Raw genomic sequence first — 19261 nt, forward strand, 5'->3', positions numbered from 1 at the left:
TCTTGTGTTATCGCATGTTTATTGAAACTAATTTAATTAAATCCATCCATTATCTCTTCATATTTGTAATATTTTGATTTAAAATTATTAAAAAAATATTTATTAATTTTAAAGAAACACAAGTACTTAAGCCCAAGGAGGAGGTGCTCTCCTAATTCAAAAATTTGTTATCGCTTGACTCCAACATGCATGGAACTGGCTTGGAGAATCATGCACTTCCCAACCTGTAAGATGTAGCAAAATATGTGTTGTTGCAACCGGTGTTGAAATAAAAAGTTCGTAAAACCCTTATATCCATGAAGCCCTTTACGACGCCAGGGCCTAATGGGTTTCAACTTTCAACCCTTTTTTTCAAGAGATACTTCGACCAAGTTGGTGATGCACTCTAGGAGCTAGTGAATGGCACGTTTATACATGGAAAAATTAATGATAAGCTAGTAGAAACTCTTGTTGTCCTTATTCTAAAAATGTATCCCTCTTCAATTAAGGAATTTCGCCCAATTAGTTTATGCAATGTCACATAGAGGATAATCATCAAGGTCTTTGTGAATAAAATTAGGTCGTTCCTCAATGACATTGTCGGTCCTATGCATAATATCTTTTTGCTTAGGATGAGAATCTCACGTTTTCTCATGACCACGACGAGATCAATAAGTTCTTGGAACCTAACCTAGCTAACCTAGATGCGTGTAGGATGTGTGACTTGGCTTGCTCTCCCTCATCGTTGGATAGAGCTCAATACTTATGGTAGCTTTCATAAGAAGAGAATTTCATGAGCAATGGCGGACTAGTCAGGGAGGAAAGAGGGCATTGGATGTTAGGATTTGTTTTGGCAAAAAGTGGTGGAAACCCCCTCCTTTCGAAAGCGCAAGCTCTTAAAGTGGGCCCTAATTTGACTTGGGATTGAGGGTGCACGAGCGTTGTCTGCGATGACCCGCTCTTGATAATGTCGGGGGAGACAAATTTTTTGTATTATAAGAGATAATTGTCTACTGTTGTAGAAGTTTTGGAGAGTTTCTATCGATAAGATTCAGAGGCTTTGTAATATAGTGGCAAATAGGCTTGCGCGCTTAGGAACTCGCTCCATGGTTCCCCAAGCTAGTGTTGGAGGCTCCTCCGGTTGGCGTTGGAAACTCTCTTACTAAGATGCTTTATATTTGATGTTTAGTTTTCTCTAGTTCTTGTTAGTTTTCCGATGAATGAAAAAAAATATGTACACTGATGTATTATACTTATAAAAATACATTTTCAAAAAAAAATACTTGCAAAAATAAATAGTAATTGACAAATAAATATAAATTAAAAGCCTTTAAGGTACCCAATATGTTAGATTAAAGGGGCTATTCGTGGAGTTAATCCAAGTTCGTTTCAAAAAAAAAAAAAGTAAATCCAAGTTGAATTTATAAACTATTTTATGTGAAAGGAACAATTACTCATAAGAACTTCGCCCAAGAACTGATTTTGACTTTATAATCAATTGTAGAAGGATTTCAAAACATGCACTTCATAAGTGATAAGGATCTTGCTAATCAACAGGCACAAAGATTATAAATTGGATATTCCATGACAAAAGACAAGGTCAGAACAGGGTCTTCAATTACATTTAAATTTTACATTGATACATGAGATTGGAGAAAATATCAATTACTGAAATTTCCTAGTACAAAACTGTTAACTAGTTCATGTCTCTCGCCATGTTATATTTCCAATAATCAAATACTTGCTTGGAAGTTCTCCAGCAGATGGTGCAAGGTAGGTTATCTTCTTTCTGCATTGTACAAATTAAGTTAGAAATGCAAACCATCATGCAAACATTCTTCATAAAGCGCAGAATTAAATGAATAATGAAATCTATAGATACAAACCTCTGAATGTCAATGTCTGTTACGTAGATAAAGCCAGCAACATTGCTGCACCAGAAAAGAGGTAAAACAGTATAAGAGATGGGAATCTAGGAATAGAAAAGGAGGGCATAATATTCCCTTTTAAAAAGTACTTTTCTATTTTCAAAATAGGATAATGTAAGTGTTTGGGTAAACATCTGAAAGTAGTTTATGACCATCTATAAATTGTTTTGATCTTCTTTTCATACGCTTCAAGATTAACTTATGAATAAGCATTCACAAATTACACCTAACTACCTATATGGTATTTTGAACTAAGCTTCTCAAATTAACTTATGATAAGCATTTATTGTCATCATAAGCGCTGGAAAAACCACATACATATGATGATTGTGATGTGTGTTTTATTAGTAGAAAATATTTTAATCATATTCCTGCCTCTACCTCTCTCTCTCTCTCTCTCAAAATATGTTGAGGGTATATTCAGGGTTATTATCCATTACAAATCAAACTTTTATCCTTAATATGGCATAATATCTCACAAGGGGCCCCAGTTGTATGCACAGAATTTCTTTTCAAGGATAAGGAAGAAATGTTTTAAAAAATAAAGATAAATCAAATTGGAAAACTCCAGGTAGATCACAATCAAATAGCAGATGAATTGACCATTCTCCATTTGACTCTGCTATATAATGGTACAAATTAGTACACAAATCTATGCATCTGCATCAGCATATTCGTATAAGGCACATTTCCCTCTCACTGTCGCAAACACAAACACCACTGTGCACATTGTTATTTGGGGGACAGGAAATGTGGACAGAGGATCTTGATCCCTAATCAATTGGGCACATGCTTTTCTTTTCCTCTTTTGCCCTAACATTTGACTAGTCATTATGAAATTTGAATCTTTAGGTAAAGATTAACAAACATTTACAACAATAGCAATCAATAATACATGGATCAAACACCATCACAGCACTCTATCCAAAATTAAAACTAAAAGGATTACTGACATTTTGATTATAAAAATTAAACATCCAGAAGATTGCAGTACCTTGAAATGATCTCATCGGGTTCCTTGGCAAATGAGACAGCAAGGACTGCATGAAGCAAATCATGATTTATATTTACAGGAACGAGTCTGGTTGGATCTGCAGCAGGTTCTGCACCAATCGGCAAGGCTGAGCGAGGGGCCTGTGGCCCACCACCAATTCGATAAACAAACAAGTCACTAAAATTTGCAATATTAGAATGTGGAGAAAGGTCATTTCCAAGGCCATAGAAGTATTCCTGCATCAAAAATGAGAAGGCAGCAATTTCAATTAGAGAGCCAAATCAGTTGAAAGAGGGAGGGGGAGAAAAAATAAAATCCTCAACATAGGCTATTAAACAAATTGCCAAAAGGTAAAAGTAATCTTCTGTCAATGCATTTTTGTATTGCACAGTAAATGCTGAGGAGTGCATATATTTCATTGTAAGAAAAAACCAAGTGCCACCCATTAGACTGTTTATGTTCAAACTTCAAACACAGTCAAATGATGTCTTGATTCAAATTTACATTTGTTTTTTCACTAAAAAATTTCAAATATTCCGAAATACACAAGCCAATAATTAGTGTGGCTATAATACCAGATTTTGTTGCTCAATGTTGAATTATTTTTTATTCTATCTAATTTTCAGCAAAGTAAATAAATAAATAAAGAAACACATCATTATCTCAATTTAACTGTTTGGCTCGGTTAGGATTTTTAATGAAAGATGAATTGTGGCCAAAGAGTAATAATAAACATTCTTACACCAACAACTAGCATTTAGTAAGTTCAGTAGCACGAGTGCTTGCACACACAACAGATTCATATAGTTTAAATCAAAATCCTCTAAAATAAAAAAAAAAATAGGGGAGCAGATAAAAAAATGTTTAATACATGTAGAAAATATCTAAAAGTGGACAAGCAGGTTTACCCTTATCTTATAACTTCTGGCATTTTGACGGACTTTTGAGTTCCTAGATACAACGCCGCCTGACCTCTGAAGTTTCACAACATCTACTTTAGGCTCCCCCTTGAGCTCGTTTTTGAGCATGCTGCACAGTTTTTCCTATAAGGAGTTCAAAGGAAAAGCGTGAGTCACTGAGCTTTCACATAAGTTTTAGCATCCAGCTCTGTAGCCCCTTCCCCGAATTCCCAAACCCAATCCTAAAAAGATGAATAATTTATTTCAAGAAGTGTAAGAATTGAAGGCATGAATGAGTCAAGCAAAACTATAATATGGAAAACGCAATTATGCATATTGAATTTGAATTTAGATAAGGAATCTCTACCTGACCCAAAACAAGGACCACATTGGCCTTGAATGTACGGATTGAATGCAATAGCAACTGCAATAAAATACCCAAAAAAAAAAATACAAGAGTGAGAGAGGGGAGAGAGACCACTATAATCAAGAGTTTTTTCATCAGAATCAGCAGCGGTTCCATGTCTGAGTAGAGTTCAATTTAACAATAAGGTAGAGTTTAAAGGTCAGTTACTTCATAGCCTAGTCCCTCTATCCATCCCATAGTATTTATCACCATTCCTGCAGCTCGGGACTCAGCATTTCCAGCAAATTGTCTCTCGAGTATCCCCGCAAGCTCCTTGACAATAACTCTATATATCTCGGCAGTATTATTACTGCAAAAAGAAACTTTGGTTATTGGAACATTTCTTTCATGTGCTAATGTTCTATCAATGATTTTTTAAAACTTCAAATCAACGAATGCTTATATGTTTTAGCCCATTCATAATTAAAAATATAATATAAATCAAATCACTATATACCTTGGAGCTGAGTGCCCGTGAAAGTAAACAAGAGGAATTTCAAGAGGGATTCCCTCCACGGGATCAATGGGCATTTCAATTGGAGTAGCAGCAATGCATCCAGGAATTGTTATAGATCCTTGGCCAATATCTAGGTCAATAAAAGTAGGCTTCCAACCTTGTTTAGCTGCCCAACTAAGAAGCATCCTTGACAAGGTACTCTTTCCAGAGTCTGTAGGTCCTACAACAATCACCCTAGGGCCCTGACCAACAAAATCTATCAATTCACAAGCTACAAGCCATATAGTTTCCACGTGAAAGAAATAACAAATATTGGTCCACAATATCACAATCTATGATAAAAACACACTTCATCTAAAAGAAAGCACAATACTCCACAGTTCAGATAGATGCATTACCAGCAGTATATAAAGACCGTACAAATTTCGTAAAAGCAAACACCCAATCTGCTAATTGTGAGATACAAAATAAAATCACCTGCGAAGACTCAGGATCATCTGAAGGCGAAGCCTTAGCTCGACTTCTTCTCCCTTCTAACACAGCATGCACATTTACATAGCTAACCATCGGCGTCTGCAATAAAAGAGTTGCAATGATTTTATCAACGATTCTTTCCAAGTTATCACAGGAAGATTACATGTAATAGGCCAACACTGCAATGGTTTACCTCGTCCGCAGTATAATCAGTCTCGGTACTACCATCCATTTCAATCGTCGCACCGTACCAAGTAAACACCTGAAACAAGCAAAATCAATAGTTCTTCCTATAAAAAAAATCCAGCAAATGGGGCTATTTACTCAAAAAAGAAAGAAATCACATTTTAAGTTTCTAACACTAGTTAACACATGCTATTAGAACAAGCAAGGGTTTCAACTTTCAAGTTTCAAATTGTACAATTGAATTGAGGAAGAGAGAGTGAGTGAGGAATTAGGAAAGAGAAGTTACAGCAAACTTGAGCCTGGGAGGGAAATTGAGCCAGATTTCAGGGGGGAGTTCAGTGCCGAAAATCTCAGCAGTGCCGTTAAGGAGTCGAAGGCGAAGAGGTGCGTCGTTACCGACTTCAATTCTCAGTTCGCTTTCTCTTTCCAATTTGACTTGCTTAATTGTACTCGAACCACCTGCAACTGCACCTGAACCTGAACCTGCACCCGCACCACCACCATACGCCATTGTTGCCGCGAAAATCAAACTTGTGTGAAGTGGGTTCTGTAGTTAGGGTTTGCGAATTTGGGATGGGGGAGTTTTATTTTGCGCGCGGCTTTGGTGTCATCGACCGGGATAGTTTCCATTAATAAATCATGTCTTACTTAATAATGATATCACTTAAAAATATCATACTTTTTATAAAAATTCATCTAACTTGATAATTATTTATTCTTATCATTTTTATATAAAAGGTTATTCTCAATTATCAGAAGAAAAAAAAAACTATTCTCACATGATATATCTGAGTTCAATACCGTGAAAATACTTTTTAATAAAACTCTAACTTTAATTGGTTGTGACTAAAAAATACCCGCTTTAATTGATGGGTGCGGAATGCTTCACTAATGGGAGTTGTGGGCTAGGCTGGGTGCTTGGCCTTGAGAAACTTATGGTTTGATGATTTTACAGATTGATTAAATACTCCAATTTGCGGGGACAACGTGGTCACGTTTATAGTTGGGCTATAGGGTATTTGAAAATGGAGGAACAACATGGTCCTTGACAATCATCATTGGATCGCTCAAGTTGCCTGTCACAATCTCCGTCATGATCATGATGAATTCTTGCGATTTCTCCAGCCCTATCGTCTTTTGCAAGGGTTTGGACTGTTGAACAACGTTTGGCGACCTCCCTAGGTGGACTTCATGAAGCTTAATACATGCATAAGTTTTTCGGAAGGGGAGCACTGCATGTGGTGGTGGTGGTTTGTTGCGTGATAGCTCGGGTCGGTGGTTAGCGGGTTAGTACCAACCCGTTTTTGGCTGAGGTGGTGGCACTGTGTGATGACTTGGAATCGTGGGTATATGAAAGTAATATGTGAGGTTGGCTGCTTGGAGCTAGTCTCCATTCTAGTTTATCATTATCCAAATCGTGCTCAGCTTCATTCTTCGTAGGCTCATATGCTTCGTGAGGTTCATTACATTCCAGTTAGGAGCTATAGAGTGAATTTATCTTGAATTCATCGTGACGAAAATTATGTTCCTGATTGGCTTGCCAAACATGGTTATCGTGTCCCTCCCCCTGGTGTGCGCACTGTTGATAGGCCCGATCTTAAGTTAGAGTTACTTCTATTAAAAGATTCTCTAACCGACCCATAATTTGTTCAGTTTATTGTATTGTTGTTGTTAGTTTTTCGATGAAAAAAAAATGTAAGTTCACATAAATTATTTAATCTTACTGAATATTTAAACACTCGATCATTGCTACTCATAAAAAACCTCATACAAGAAAAAACTTTGTGGAGGAGGGACAAGGCACTTGTGATGTGAAGTTATACTAGTCTCCCGAATATTGCTTAAGGTTAAATATCAAAATATGATATATTTAACCAAATAAAATGACTACACTTATATAATTTTCTCTCTTTCTTTGATTTTTTTCATAATACCTTATCATCTTTCAGCGAACATGCAAATTAAAGGATGTCATGCCATGCCCTTTTCGCCCGTGGTGTTCCTCTTTTTTATGACACATCATCATGCATATATGGCATAACCTTTTTTCATTTGGTAGTTCATTTATCTTTGTACTAATAATTAGGAGGAAAAATCATTCGTTTTGCAGCTGGTGCATGATGTCCACAATCATGACTAAACTAACAAAGATGTTGCTGCTACGTACCTTTATTTCTGCAGAATTTCTTTTCATTTTTTTTTTGGTAATTTTCTGCTCGTATTATTATGGTGAGTCACATCTTCATAGTGTATGTATTGGTGACATTTTTATTTGGGTTTTTAAATAATTTTACTAATCCACCCTCTATATATTGAATTCGTATAAATTTTATGAAGCTAAACTAAAAGTTTATGTTCATTAATCTCTTTTTTAATATTGAAATTGAAATATTTGTAAACAATTTTTAAAGTAAATATTAAATTCTTTATAGATATTTTATTTACTAATAGAGATTGAATTCTCATTTCAATCGCAAAACACCAATCAAAAGAGCAATTAAATTTTTATAAATATAATTGAATTAAGTATCTTAGTTGGTGGACAACCCTCCTTCAAGAGATTCCTCAACTTTCCTACTAAAAAACGGATGTGTTTTCTCTCTATTCTATCACCATGAGAAAATTATTGATGTACTAACAACTCCCCCATTAGATCAGTGCAGTTAGTAGATAGCTGAACATCTTAAATGGTTGGCATCTTTATAAAGAATTACTAGTGGCTCAAGAGATGTTTACCTACATAAGATTCAAAATTGTCTATTTAAAATTTAGGTTGCATATTAAAAATTGACTTAATATATTATTTTCCAATGGAATCTAGGAGTTGTGGGCCCTGATTGGGCCTGACAATTGCAGTGCGGCTGATCCAATCCAATCGAAGCTGAACACTCACCAACTACACCCCGCTCCTCCAGCACCGTATAATCCGCGCGGCATTAGCATAGAAACCTTTTTAAACCCTTTTCATTGACCATATTACCCCTCCTTTTTCACTCTAATTCCCACATAAAACCGACCCTTCAACAGAACCTGTTGCCCCTCGCATCTTCTTTCTGCTCCGTTGAGATTTCGCTCTCCACACTGTGCCGTTTTCAATCATCATCACCATCTTCTACTCCTTTCTCAAATTCCACCATTAATTTCCTCTCTTTATGGTAAGTAATTAACTCACCAATTCGAATTCAATTTTTCTTTTCAAAAATTCAAATACACTGTCTGTACTGTATGTAACTGATACCAATCAATCTCAGTTACCCAATTCTCAGTCAAGGGTTTTTCTTTTTCAAATTCAATATTAATTTCTCCTGCTTAGGATTTTCAATTCTATATCGTTGCAGTGGTTACTGTTTGAAAGCTTGTCAGTCACAACTCTCTTTATCTTTAATCATTGCTGTTTTTCTTTGATGATTTTGTGTTATTTGCATGTTGGAAAAGTAGAAATTCAGCACAGAGAATGATTCTAATGGGGAAAACGTAAACCTATCCACCTGAATTCTAGGTTTTCATTGCTTCTTGAAACTTAGGTCTAGTGATTTGTTTTGCTTTCTTTTTGGGTAGGTAGTGTTATGTTGAATGATTCTAGATTCTAATGTGTAGTGTTATGTTGAATTGTTGAGTTTTATGGATTGTTTTTTGTGTAACAGGTTTGTTTGGTGAAACTAGTGGTAGCAATTGTGAAGGTTTAACGCATGAAGAAGTTTTTCTTTTTCAAGTCTTCTGCATCCAGCAGTGGAAACAACAATGGTACTTCGCCCAAGTCAGCAGAGAAGCAGAAGACATGGGACAATTTTTCGGATAGTGGGGTGAACAATCCGAGCCCCAAGGGGTTGTTCTCCAAATCGCGAAAGCAAGTTTCTGATAGCCAGAGTTCTTGTGGGGGTCCACACCTTAGGAGGAGCAGGTCATTCTCCTCATCTTCCTATCAGTTCAACGATCCAACTAGATCTCCTACAAGTAGCAACATTGCTACTGATCCGTATCATCAATTTGAGCATTCATCTCGGTGAGACCTCAAGATCTTAGCCTTTAAAGCATAATCTTAGCTGAAATGATTTTTAATATCGATGTATTAGTCATATTTTTCATACATATATTTATTTTGGTTGAACTGTCTCTGTGTATCATCAGTTGTCAGGCTCTTAACTTTGAGAAGCAAAGGCAGGACAAGCCACCGCAATTGGCAGCTTCTTCTATCCAAAACTCGAACAGATACGAGAGACCGGGGTCTGCTAGTTCTTCAAGATCTCATCACGAGTCATCTGGCAACTCTTCCACCAGCTCTATGATTGTGGACCGTTACATCGTTGGAGAGCAGCAGCCAGAGGAAAATAGACCCGGGAGCAATTCTCAAAGAAATAATACCAGACATGGAAATCATGGTATGAAGCTCCCTCCAAAAATTCAGCATACAGCTCCAAGTTCACCAACTAATGGAGTGAAAGACAAACCAAGAACTCGTTCATTTAGAGAAGCTAAGGGTAGCCGTCTCCGTTCTTCATCCCGAGACTGGACAGAAAATGGACATGAATCTCCCAGGACTCTTGCAAAGAGTGTCATTCAGAAGCTGTCTCTGTCTTGTGATCTCTCTCAAACAAGTTCAAAGAATTTTGAAGTGGATAATCCAGTCACAATTGAAGACATCTATGCTAGATCTGTAAATGGACGCTATGATTCTGATTTGGATGATGCTCTGCCAAAAAGTTCTTTATTGGATGAACCATATAGAATGACAAATGGTTTTCATGGCATGGATAGTAATGGTGATGGTTTTAGCTGTGATGAACCTGAAGAGGATGCTGACGCAGAACTAATGAGAAGATCAAAGGAAGCTGAGGAAAGAGTTATTCTTCTTTCAAAGATATTGGAGCAAGAAAACTTTTTTCCCGATGGTGGTTGTGATGTGTCAACACTGATTCAGACAGTCAGAAACCTAGCAGAGGAGAGAATAAGCTTGGCACTAGAAGTTTCAACCAATCTTAGGTATCATATTGCTGACAGAAGATCTGCCAAGGAAGAACTGAGACAAGTAAAGACAGAACTGGAATTTCGGATCCGAAGATTAGAAAAAGAAAAGAATGAGATGCAGTCAGCATTGGAGAAGGAATTGGACAGGAGGTCAAGTGACTGGTCATTTAAACTTGAGAAGTACCAATTGGAAGAGCAAAGGCTTCGTGAACGAGTTAGAGAACTTGCAGAGCAAAATGTATCACTTCAAAGGGAAGTCTCCTCCTTTAGTGAGAGGGAAGTGGAAAGGAAAAGTGTGATGACACATACTGACCAACAACTCAAGGGATTGACTGATCAGTCAGAGAAAATGAAAATGCAGATTCTAGATTTGCAGCAAAATCTCTTAGAACTACAAGAGAAGTATAAGATTTCAGAAGAAAACAGGGACTGTATTCAAAGAAATTTTGAAGAGAAAGAGAAAGAGTGCAAAGAGTTGCAAAAGTCCCTGACAAGATTATTAAGAACTTGCCGTGAACAAGAGAAGACAATTACAGGATTACGAGATGGGTTTGGTGAGGACCCTCATAAGAGCCAGTCTATGGAGAGTGTTGATAAGCACATTGTGAAAATGCAAACGGAGCAAATGAGGTTAACAGGAATAGAATTGGCCTTAAGAAAGGAGTTGGAATCTTACAGGTTCGAGGCAGATTCCCTTCGTCATGAAAATATGGTTCTGTTAAACCGTTTGAAAGGTGATGGGAAAGAATGTGTTGCTGCTACTTATAAACTAGAAAAAGAATTGTGGGCCCGCATTTGCTGCCTTCAGAATCAAGGCCTAACAATGCTTAATGAAAGCACATACTTGTGTTCAAAGTTACTTGAATTTGTTAAAAGGAAAGGAGGCCATTTTCGTCAAAATGCCCAGTTTGATCCAGAAGTGATTGGAAATGGTTTAGATGGGCAATTTATTGTTGAATCTGAGACTAAAATTCAGGGACTCAAAAGTGGCACTGAGGGCTTAACAAGGAGTTTGCAGATGATGTCTTCTTTGTTAGAAGAAAAGTCAAATCTATTGACTTCCAAATTCCAGGCAGAGTGTATTGATGTTGATGAATTAGCTAAACTAAATGATCAAACACCTGAGGTGAGTTTCTTCTTGAAGTTTTTCTGTAATGTTAGTTTTAGAGGAATAGATATTGTAAATGCTCTATTTTTCTTCGATTATTACCAGTGTGTTGATTTATTTTGAACCTTTTTTTTATTTTGTTGAAATTCTCTTAAGCTAATGGATAATGTTTTCACTTGTATAGGATTTTATAAGAACTGAGCTTAAAACAGAATGTTTGGTAACAAGTTTATTAAGAGAGAAGCTATACTCTAAAGAGCTACAAGTTGAGCAGATGCAAGCTGAACTGGCCACATCAGTAAGAGGAACTGACATACTTAGGTCTGAGGTGCAAAATGCGTTAGACAACGTTTCAAGTGTGAGCCACCAGTTGAAGGACCTTGAACTTCAGGTCAGTAACCAGTGTTATTTTTTTTTTTTTTGACTAAATTCAGCTACTGAATTAATTTAGCTTCAAATGTTATTATCAGTTGTCTTGTGGATACTTAGTTCTGTTAGTTTCTTCAATTGCTATTAGTCAAACTTAAATCCCCAAGGTTTTTAGTTGCGGTCTGCAACTGCAGTTGCAGCTGCAACATTTTTTAGTGACCGCAACCGCATCAGCTGTATTTATCGCAATTCCACGATGTATTAGATAAACCTGTTACCCCGGCCCCTGGAAAAAAATTGAACTTATTTTTCTTGTACTTTTATAACAGATGATGAAGAAAGATGAGAGTATAAACTGCATTCAAAGTGATCTGCAAGAGTCTGACAGGGAATTGAAGATTATGAGGGGAATACTGCCCAAAGTGCAAGAGGAGAGAGATCTTATGTGGGAGAAAGTGAAGCAATACAGTGAACAGAATATGTTGTTGAACTCAGAAGTCAATGTCTTAAAGAAGAAGATAGAGGCGCTTGATGAAGATATACTTGTGAAGGAAGGTCAAATAACAATCTTGAAAGACTCCATTGGCAAAAAACCCTTTGATCTCCTTGGGAGTCCTGATTCTTTGCATGAGTTTTCGCTTAGTTGATTACTACATAAGCATGTTCATTTCTCATAGGTCTATTTCATTATTCATAGTTACTTGTTTCTGTGAAAGAGGTTTTTCTTAAAGTTTTGTTGTTGTTAATGTTCCTCTTCATTTTACAATCTGCTTCACAGTTTTCTTTTTATAATATAGAAAGTGTAAGATTGGACACAGGTAAAGAAATACAAGGTTCCATTTGTTCCCCATCCTTTGAGAAAAGGGTTCTTGTCTTCCACCTATATTTGTGGCAAGCTTGTCCTTGATGTTTTATTCTGAACATTTTAAGACCACATCAGCTCAGTTTATATTTTCTCGGTGATAATTGATGGATTTGCAATAACAACCAGGTCTTCATTTCCTTAGATAACCCAACTAGAGTCATTTTATGTATTTGAATTTGAACTTTGGTTGTACTCCACACGGATCTTCGTTGGATTCAACTTGGGAAAATATTACTTCACTGATTCACGTTTTGTCAGTTATGAGGTGTAAAAATAAATATATACATCAATCTTTTAGTAAATGACATCATTTCAAAGAATGGTTGGTCCTCTTTTGCTTTGGTGAATGAAAGGCGTTATGACACTAAAATTAAAAACTACTCATTGTGCATCCCAGATGCTGTGACACGTGGTCCAAGGCATAATGTATTAAAGGCATAGACCTAAACCCTAATCCTAAACCCTAAACTCTAAAAAAAACTGAAACCCTAAAAAAAATGAAACCCCCCAAAAAATGAAACCCTGAAAAAACTGAAACCCCAAAATGAAACCCCAAAAAAAACTGAAACCACAAAATGAAACCCTCAAAAAAAAGGAAACCCCAAAACGAAACCCTGAAAAAACTGAAACCACAAAAAAAATTAAACCCTAAAAAAAAAGGAAACCCCAAAATGAAACCCTGAAAATAAAAACGAAACCACGAAATGAAACCACAATAAAAAATGAATCCCCAAAATGAAACCCTAAAAAAAAACGAAACCACAAAATGAAACCACAAAAAAAAATCAGGTTTTTTCTTGGTTTTAATTTTTTTTTTCAGGGTTTCAAATTTTATTTTTGAGGTTTCAGGTTTTTTTTTGTCGTTTCATTTTTTTTCAGGGTTTCAAAAAAAAAATGAAACCCTAAAAAAAAGGAAACCCCAAAATGAAACCCTGAAAAAAAACGAAACCACAAAAAAAAAACGAATCCCCAAAATGAAACCCTGAAAAAAACGAAACCACAAAAAAAAATGAAACCCTAAAAAAAAGGAAACCCCAAAATGAAACCCTGAAAAAAAAAACGAAACCACAAAAAAAAATGAATCACCAAAATGAAACCCTGAAAATAAACGAAACCACAAAAAAAAAATCAGGTTTTTTTTGTGGTTTCAAATTTTATTTTTGAGGTTTCATTTTTTTATGGTTTCGTTTTGTGGTTTCGTTTTTTTTCAAGGTTTCATTTTTTTTTGTCGTTTCATTATTTTTTTCAGGGTTTCAATTTTTTTTTTGAGGTTTCAGTTTTTTTTGTGGTTTCAGTTTTTTTTTGTGGTTACATTTTTTTTCACGGTTTCAGTTTTTTTTGGGTTTTCATTTTTTTTTCAGGGTTTAATTTCCACCTTTCATTTTTTTTTTATTTTTTTTATTAAAAAATAAAACCCTGAGAAAAAAACTGAAGCGTTTTTTCCAAAAAAGCCCACCTTCTGACTCGAAGCGTTTTTTTTCCAAAGAAGTCCACCTTCCGACTCGAAGCGTTTGCCCAAAAAGTCCACCTTCTGACTCGAAGCGTTTTTTTCCAAAAAAGTCCACCTTCCGACTCGAAGCGTTTTTTTCCAAAAAAGTCCACCTTCCGACTCGAATCGTTTGCCCAAAAAGTCCACCTTCCGACTCGAAGCGTTTGCCCAAAAAAGCCCACCTTCATACTCGTAGCGTTTGCCCAAAAAAGGGTTCAGAAACCCCTATAGGGGTTCAGAAAAGGGGTTCATAAACCCTTTAGGGGTAAAACCCCTTTAGGGGTTCAGAAACCCTTTTAGGCCTTTGCCCAAAAAAGCCCACCTTTCGACTCGAAGCGTTTTTCCCCAAAAAGCCCACCTTCCGACTCGAAGCGTTTATTGGATGATATTCTGCTCTCTTTTTTATAGAAGTAGTGTGAATTAACAGTTTTCTCAGTTTAAAAAACATGGATAACAAAACATAAATGAGCATGTATTTTCAGAGCATGTGTTATCATTTTAGTTGAATAAGGTGAAAGATCTTAATTCTTTGTTTTGTCAGAGAAACGTTTTTTAGTATTAATGATATTGCGTGTTTAGAGTTTTCACGTTTGGTGAGAAGTGATTCCAAAAGTGGATCCAAACATGTTGATCATTTATCAAGATTAAATCACAATACGATATGCATAGAAAGCAATTTGGATGCAATAAGTCTAACCTCAATTTATTGAAAATAATATCTACTATGTAGCATGCACAAATGATTTACAGATATAGAATACAGCAAGCATGGACCTTAAAATCACAATTGCAGACACCATCCTCAGGGAAATCTAACATGGAGGTCCTATATTTTTATTTTGGTACATAGAAAAGCCCCATCAAATATATAAATTAGACTATCCCTTCTTGACTTGTCCAAATAAGAACTATAGAGACGCAGCTTTCCAGAAGTCAATTGGCTTCCTTTGCTGAAATCAAAGAGATAGATGTATACATAAGGAAATAGGAGTTAAGAAAGAGTAAAGCTGAAAAAAAAATGCTAGCAACGAGCATAGACATTTTTTTTTCCACAAGAAAGATCATCGATACCAGGTATTACAAACAATTAATTACCTTAGCAATTGGCATCTTCTCTCTTACTGAATCAACCAATGATAAATCAATATCAGCTACTGCAAAGCCTGTAGACGAACGATCTGAAACCGAAAAATAGAACCAACCAAGGAAGCCAGTAAATTACGGTTTCAACTCACAAAAAATGGTAATACAATAAACCACAGCAAGCAAAAGCAATGCATAATTTGAATCACAAAGAAGAGTGAAAAATTGTATCATAGCAGAACAGAAAATTTTAATGTACTCATAAAAGCTTAAAACTCCAAGAGACAATGAAAGCAACCCCCAAAAACCCCCAATGTAAGAAAATCCAAGCAAAATGATGCTTCTCCTAAATCACTTACACCATATCTCAATCACTTGAGGCCATAGCTCATATATATGATCCTATATATAATATTTTTCAGGTATGAAAGAAGACTATTTTGACAATCATAAGGTTAGATCCATAAATCCCAAATACAATTAGAAAATTATTTAAGTTGCCATTTTCCCGCGTCTTCTTTCACATGTTTGCAACACATTATATTTTTATGACAACAGTAAGGTATGAGTCCTTAAGTTGTGAAAGGTCCCTCAACTTAAACTACCAAAGCAATAAGAAGGAAGAAACAAAACTAGGAATGAAATTGAATAAATTATAGATAGTGGAGTTCTGATTTCAATAAAATAGCTCTCCTTAAGTTCTGATTAGCTCTAACTCTACCTCAAAAGCTAGGTTAGGGGTGATGGTTTATCTACCTAAGACTTATTTCGCCATATCTCTAGTCAATGGAGACTTCTCAACACACCCCATTACACCCAGCGCTGGACATCTAAACATCTACGGGTGACCCATATATGGGTGGTCTCCAATAAGCGGGTCTAGGATAGGGTCTGATACCATCTTAGAATTTGCCTAACTCTACCTCAAATGCTAGCTAAGGGATGAGAGTTGCTCTACGCCTCTACCCTTTATAAAGACTCATTTAGCCATATCTCTAGTCAATGCTAGACTTCTCAAGAAGCTCAATGAAGTGGGGAAGTATCAAGTTTCTTACCTGGTAATCGACTAACAACTGTCCCCCATGGATCAATAATTAAAGTGTCACCATAGCTTTCTCTTTTTTCATTATGTATGCCAGCTTGTGCAGCAGCTATGACCTGATAATGCATTCATCAAACCATTCCTAAAAAATAAGTGGCAAAGAAGAAAATAGTTGAAATAAATTTGCTCACAAAGCTTTCTTAATAAATTTGTTCTATTCATTTCAAATACATAACAATGAAAAACAAGCCCATAACTTTGAAAATTATCCACAATTGAAAGTTAGCCCAAATATGCACGAGGTTGGGCTAGTGAAAGAATTTGATATGACCAGTGTCAGGTGATTATAAACTAAACATACGTCAGTTGGGGATGACAAAAATATGGGAAAAGAGGTAGAGGGGAAGTATCACTAGATGAAAAACTGAATGCATACATAGCACTGACTCTCAATTGCACGAGCACGAAGAAGAATCTCCCAATGTGCTTCACCAGTCACTTTAGTGAACGCTGCAGGCACCAATAGTACCTAGATTGTAAAACACAACAGAATTTTAGATTCTAAACAACCTATTCTAAACAGAAAAGAAAATTTTCCATTTAATACCTGCGCTCCATGTTGGAAACGTAACAATTGGTAAAGTTCTGGAAATCTCAAATCATAACAAACACTGAGGCCCAAACGCCCAATAGGACTGTCTACTGCAACGATATCCTTGCCTGAAAACATCACCAAGATAGAAGTTTTTCACATGAAAACATTATCCTTCATTTGATATTTGAGTGCTTATCTTCTCTGTCCATCCCTCTCCAACAAAAAAATAAAGAAAAATTGCAGCTCTGCATTTTCAGTAAAAGGAAATGAAATAGAAAAAAGAGGTATCGGATACAATGTAATGAAAAGTAAATCATGGGAAATACCAACTGAATCACTAAAAATAATACTAATTATCTCCTTTTTTTGTTGTTTCTTAGTGGATGCAGGCATGTCATAACTTCAACTGATCCTCATATTCTCTAATAACGTGTGTGCGAGTGAACAAGTTAAAATGAAGTTAAACTGAAATCCTATTCACTGAGTTTATATTTTGGTGGGGAAAATATTCTTTCTTGTGAAGAGTAAAATCCTACCTGCTTCTGTAAAACTACTTTCTTTATATACCCTTCCACCAGGAACATCTACATCAAACCTTCAAATTGAATAATATCACAATTATTTATAAAACCATATCAGATAAAAATAAAGAAATAAATTTTGATTTGATAAACGACTTCTCCCTATTCTTTAATCTCATGCTCCTACTATATCCTTGTATCTGTGTTGCAAACTTGCAACTATATACAACATTCAAAGCAGTATGATACTAGACCCAAAACTATGTCTAAAGGAGATAAATTCACTTCAAGTCAATCATCTTACAGGTGTATCTTTTTATAAGTGCTTATAATTTTCCCTGTGTCGTCTACTATAACATGGGTATTGAACAAGTGTTCAGGATCAGGTCCTTTTTCCTGGAAGCCTCCAAGTGACAACCAAATGCTGGAGTCTCTGCAGTGCATCAGAAGACATAGTTTATTCACATGATTAAAGACATCTTTATTGGCATTTTGCACAGAATTCAAAATCAATATGAACTGAGTGATGTCTCCAATATAAAAACAGCAGCTATTAGCATGTGTGGATCCGTGGTGGTGCACAAACTAAAGCCAAAAATGATCATAGGGGCTTCCCACTGCTGAACCAAACATGTCATATGTCATCTATAAAACAGTGGCTTCATTACATTTTTGGTCCATATAGTTTCGGAAATGCATGATTGCGGTTCTTATATTTTAAGTTGATCTAACTAAGTCCCTCTACTTTCAATATTGAGTAAATATCACAATTTTTTACTCGTAGAGTGACATAAATCGTCTTATATATGTCATCCACATAATTTTTTTGATCTACATCAACTTTTTACGTTAATGTTAGATGACAAATTAATATCTGGATCATATTTGTTCAATTTTGAAGTAGAGGGACTAACTTGGAGCAACTGAAACTATAAAAACCAAAATCAAGCAACTGTAAATCAATAGGGACCAAAATTAAAGTGCAATTAAGCCAACAAAAATTGTCAATCTATGATGATAAAGGATAAGGCAACAAGAAAAGGAACACAGTGCTTAAACACCTGGCCAAAGAGCAGTATTTCTCCATAATTGGTCCATCCAAAGGTTCTGCAACTCTAACACTGTCCCCATCCTTAGCACCCACAAAGGAGAATGCTTCAGGAAAGCAAAGCAATTTAGCTCCAGCTAATGCTGCTTCCTTTGCAACAAACAAGAGACCTCATGGGTCAGTGTAAGAACACAAAAGGCATCGATTGATGAGAAAACAACATGAAAAAAACACAAATTGTGAACAATTAAGGGAGCCCAGATAGGATTAACGATGTAAAATGGGGATTTCAGGAAGAAAAGAGAATACTTTTACAAGACGAGAGCATGTGGTGAAATTGGCAGCAAGGTCGTTGATGGATGTCATCTGAGCCGCGGCAACTCGGACTGAGTTAGTGGCCATGATTGACTCGGCGGCGCCGGAGAGAGAAGCACGCAACGATAAGGGAATGGAAGGAGTGTGAGACTTGAATCTAGTGATTGGATTCAGTGACAGAGACAACATGTTACATTTCATGATTGAATAGGATTCTTTCCAAACGTAGTTTGCCTCGCCTTCCTTATCGCCTTCCACGTGGCAGACACAAAGGTCAATGATTTTTGCACAGGTCAAAAGTGGTTTTTTATCACCCGAAGAGGAATGATGCTGCGGATTGACTTGCTAAGTGGGGGCTCATTCGCCTATGATTAGTCTTATGATTTTTTATAGGTGTTTTATTGAGGTCAAGACCTTCCTGTAGAAAGATTCTCTTATGGATGTTCTGTATTGTCGAGAAAAATGGAACAATTTGCAGTTTTATTTTTTTATGTTTGTTTTGGCTTTGGGACGTTTTCATGCATCTTTTCCTACCCAT

General features: G+C 36.1%; 3 protein-coding genes across 4 annotated transcripts; 1 reads left to right on the forward strand and 2 right to left on the reverse strand.

The window, feature by feature from the left end:
• Nucleotides 1-1535: 1535 nt before the first annotated feature.
• Nucleotides 1536-5954, reverse strand: LOC130716864 (protein CLP1 homolog). Its single transcript, XM_057566888.1, has 10 exons — nt 5610-5954; nt 5331-5399; nt 5141-5236; nt 4664-4905; nt 4375-4516; nt 4168-4224; nt 3810-3944; nt 2902-3137; nt 1866-1910; nt 1536-1768 (listed from the first exon to the last, which is right to left on the reverse strand). The coding sequence occupies exons 1-10, from the start codon at nt 5832-5834 to the stop codon at nt 1681-1683; spliced, it is 1335 nt and encodes a 444-aa protein (XP_057422871.1). The 5' UTR covers nt 5835-5954; the 3' UTR covers nt 1536-1680.
• A 2315-nt stretch (nt 5955-8269) lies between these two features.
• Nucleotides 8270-12615, forward strand: LOC130718012 (uncharacterized). 2 transcript variants are annotated; one of them, XM_057568441.1, is made up of 5 exons: nt 8270-8478; nt 8968-9326; nt 9452-11414; nt 11581-11787; nt 12095-12615. In XM_057568441.1, the coding sequence occupies exons 2-5, from the start codon at nt 9013-9015 to the stop codon at nt 12410-12412; spliced, it is 2802 nt and encodes a 933-aa protein (XP_057424424.1). In that variant the 5' UTR covers nt 8270-8478; nt 8968-9012; the 3' UTR covers nt 12413-12615. The 2 variants fall into 2 exon arrangements, with proteins under 2 accessions (XP_057424424.1, XP_057424425.1); XM_057568442.1 differs by lacking the exon at nt 8270-8478 and adding an exon at nt 8859-8877.
• Nucleotides 12616-14801: 2186 nt separating this feature from the next.
• On the reverse strand, nt 14802-19068 carry LOC130717510 (deaminated glutathione amidase, chloroplastic/cytosolic). Its single transcript, XM_057567757.1, has 9 exons — nt 18718-19068; nt 18422-18558; nt 17665-17793; nt 17376-17434; nt 16852-16964; nt 16681-16773; nt 16258-16360; nt 15215-15297; nt 14802-15069 (listed from the first exon to the last, which is right to left on the reverse strand). The coding sequence occupies exons 1-9, from the start codon at nt 18922-18924 to the stop codon at nt 15028-15030; spliced, it is 966 nt and encodes a 321-aa protein (XP_057423740.1). The 5' UTR covers nt 18925-19068; the 3' UTR covers nt 14802-15027.
• Between the last annotated feature and the right edge of the window lie 193 nt (nt 19069-19261).

Source organism: Lotus japonicus, chromosome 5, assembly GCF_012489685.1.
Source record: "Lotus japonicus ecotype B-129 chromosome 5, LjGifu_v1.2".
NCBI lineage: Eukaryota > Viridiplantae > Streptophyta > Magnoliopsida > Fabales > Fabaceae > Lotus > Lotus japonicus.

What these genes read in the sequence shown, in the direction of transcription:
- LOC130716864 (XM_057566888.1), bottom strand. Translation starts at nt 5,834, where the DNA reads ATGGCGTATGGTGGTGGTGCGGGTGCAGGTTCAGGTTCAGGTGCAGTT. An exon ending in CTCCCAGGCTCAAGTTTGCT is followed by an intron (nt 5,400 to 5,609) that starts GTAACTTCTCTT and finishes TGCTTGTTTCAG; the next exon opens with GTGTTTACTTGGTACGGTGC. An exon ending in CCAGAAGTTATAAGATAAGG is followed by an intron (nt 3,138 to 3,809) that starts GTAAACCTGCTT and finishes TTTTTGATGCAG; the next exon opens with GAATACTTCTATGGCCTTGG.
- LOC130718012 (XM_057568441.1), top strand. Translation starts at nt 9,013, where the DNA reads ATGAAGAAGTTTTTCTTTTTCAAGTCTTCTGCATCCAGCAGTGGAAAC. An exon ending in TAAATGATCAAACACCTGAG is followed by an intron (nt 11,415 to 11,580) that starts GTGAGTTTCTTC and finishes TCACTTGTATAG; the next exon opens with GATTTTATAAGAACTGAGCT. An exon ending in TGAAGGACCTTGAACTTCAG is followed by an intron (nt 11,788 to 12,094) that starts GTCAGTAACCAG and finishes CTTTTATAACAG; the next exon opens with ATGATGAAGAAAGATGAGAG.
- LOC130717510 (XM_057567757.1), bottom strand. Translation starts at nt 18,924, where the DNA reads ATGAAATGTAACATGTTGTCTCTGTCACTGAATCCAATCACTAGATTC. An exon ending in ACTTATAAAAAGATACACCT is followed by an intron (nt 17,435 to 17,664) that starts GTAAGATGATTG and finishes TTCAATTTGAAG; the next exon opens with GTTTGATGTAGATGTTCCTG. An exon ending in AGTTGTTAGTCGATTACCAG is followed by an intron (nt 15,298 to 16,257) that starts GTAAGAAACTTG and finishes TTTCGGTTTCAG; the next exon opens with ATCGTTCGTCTACAGGCTTT.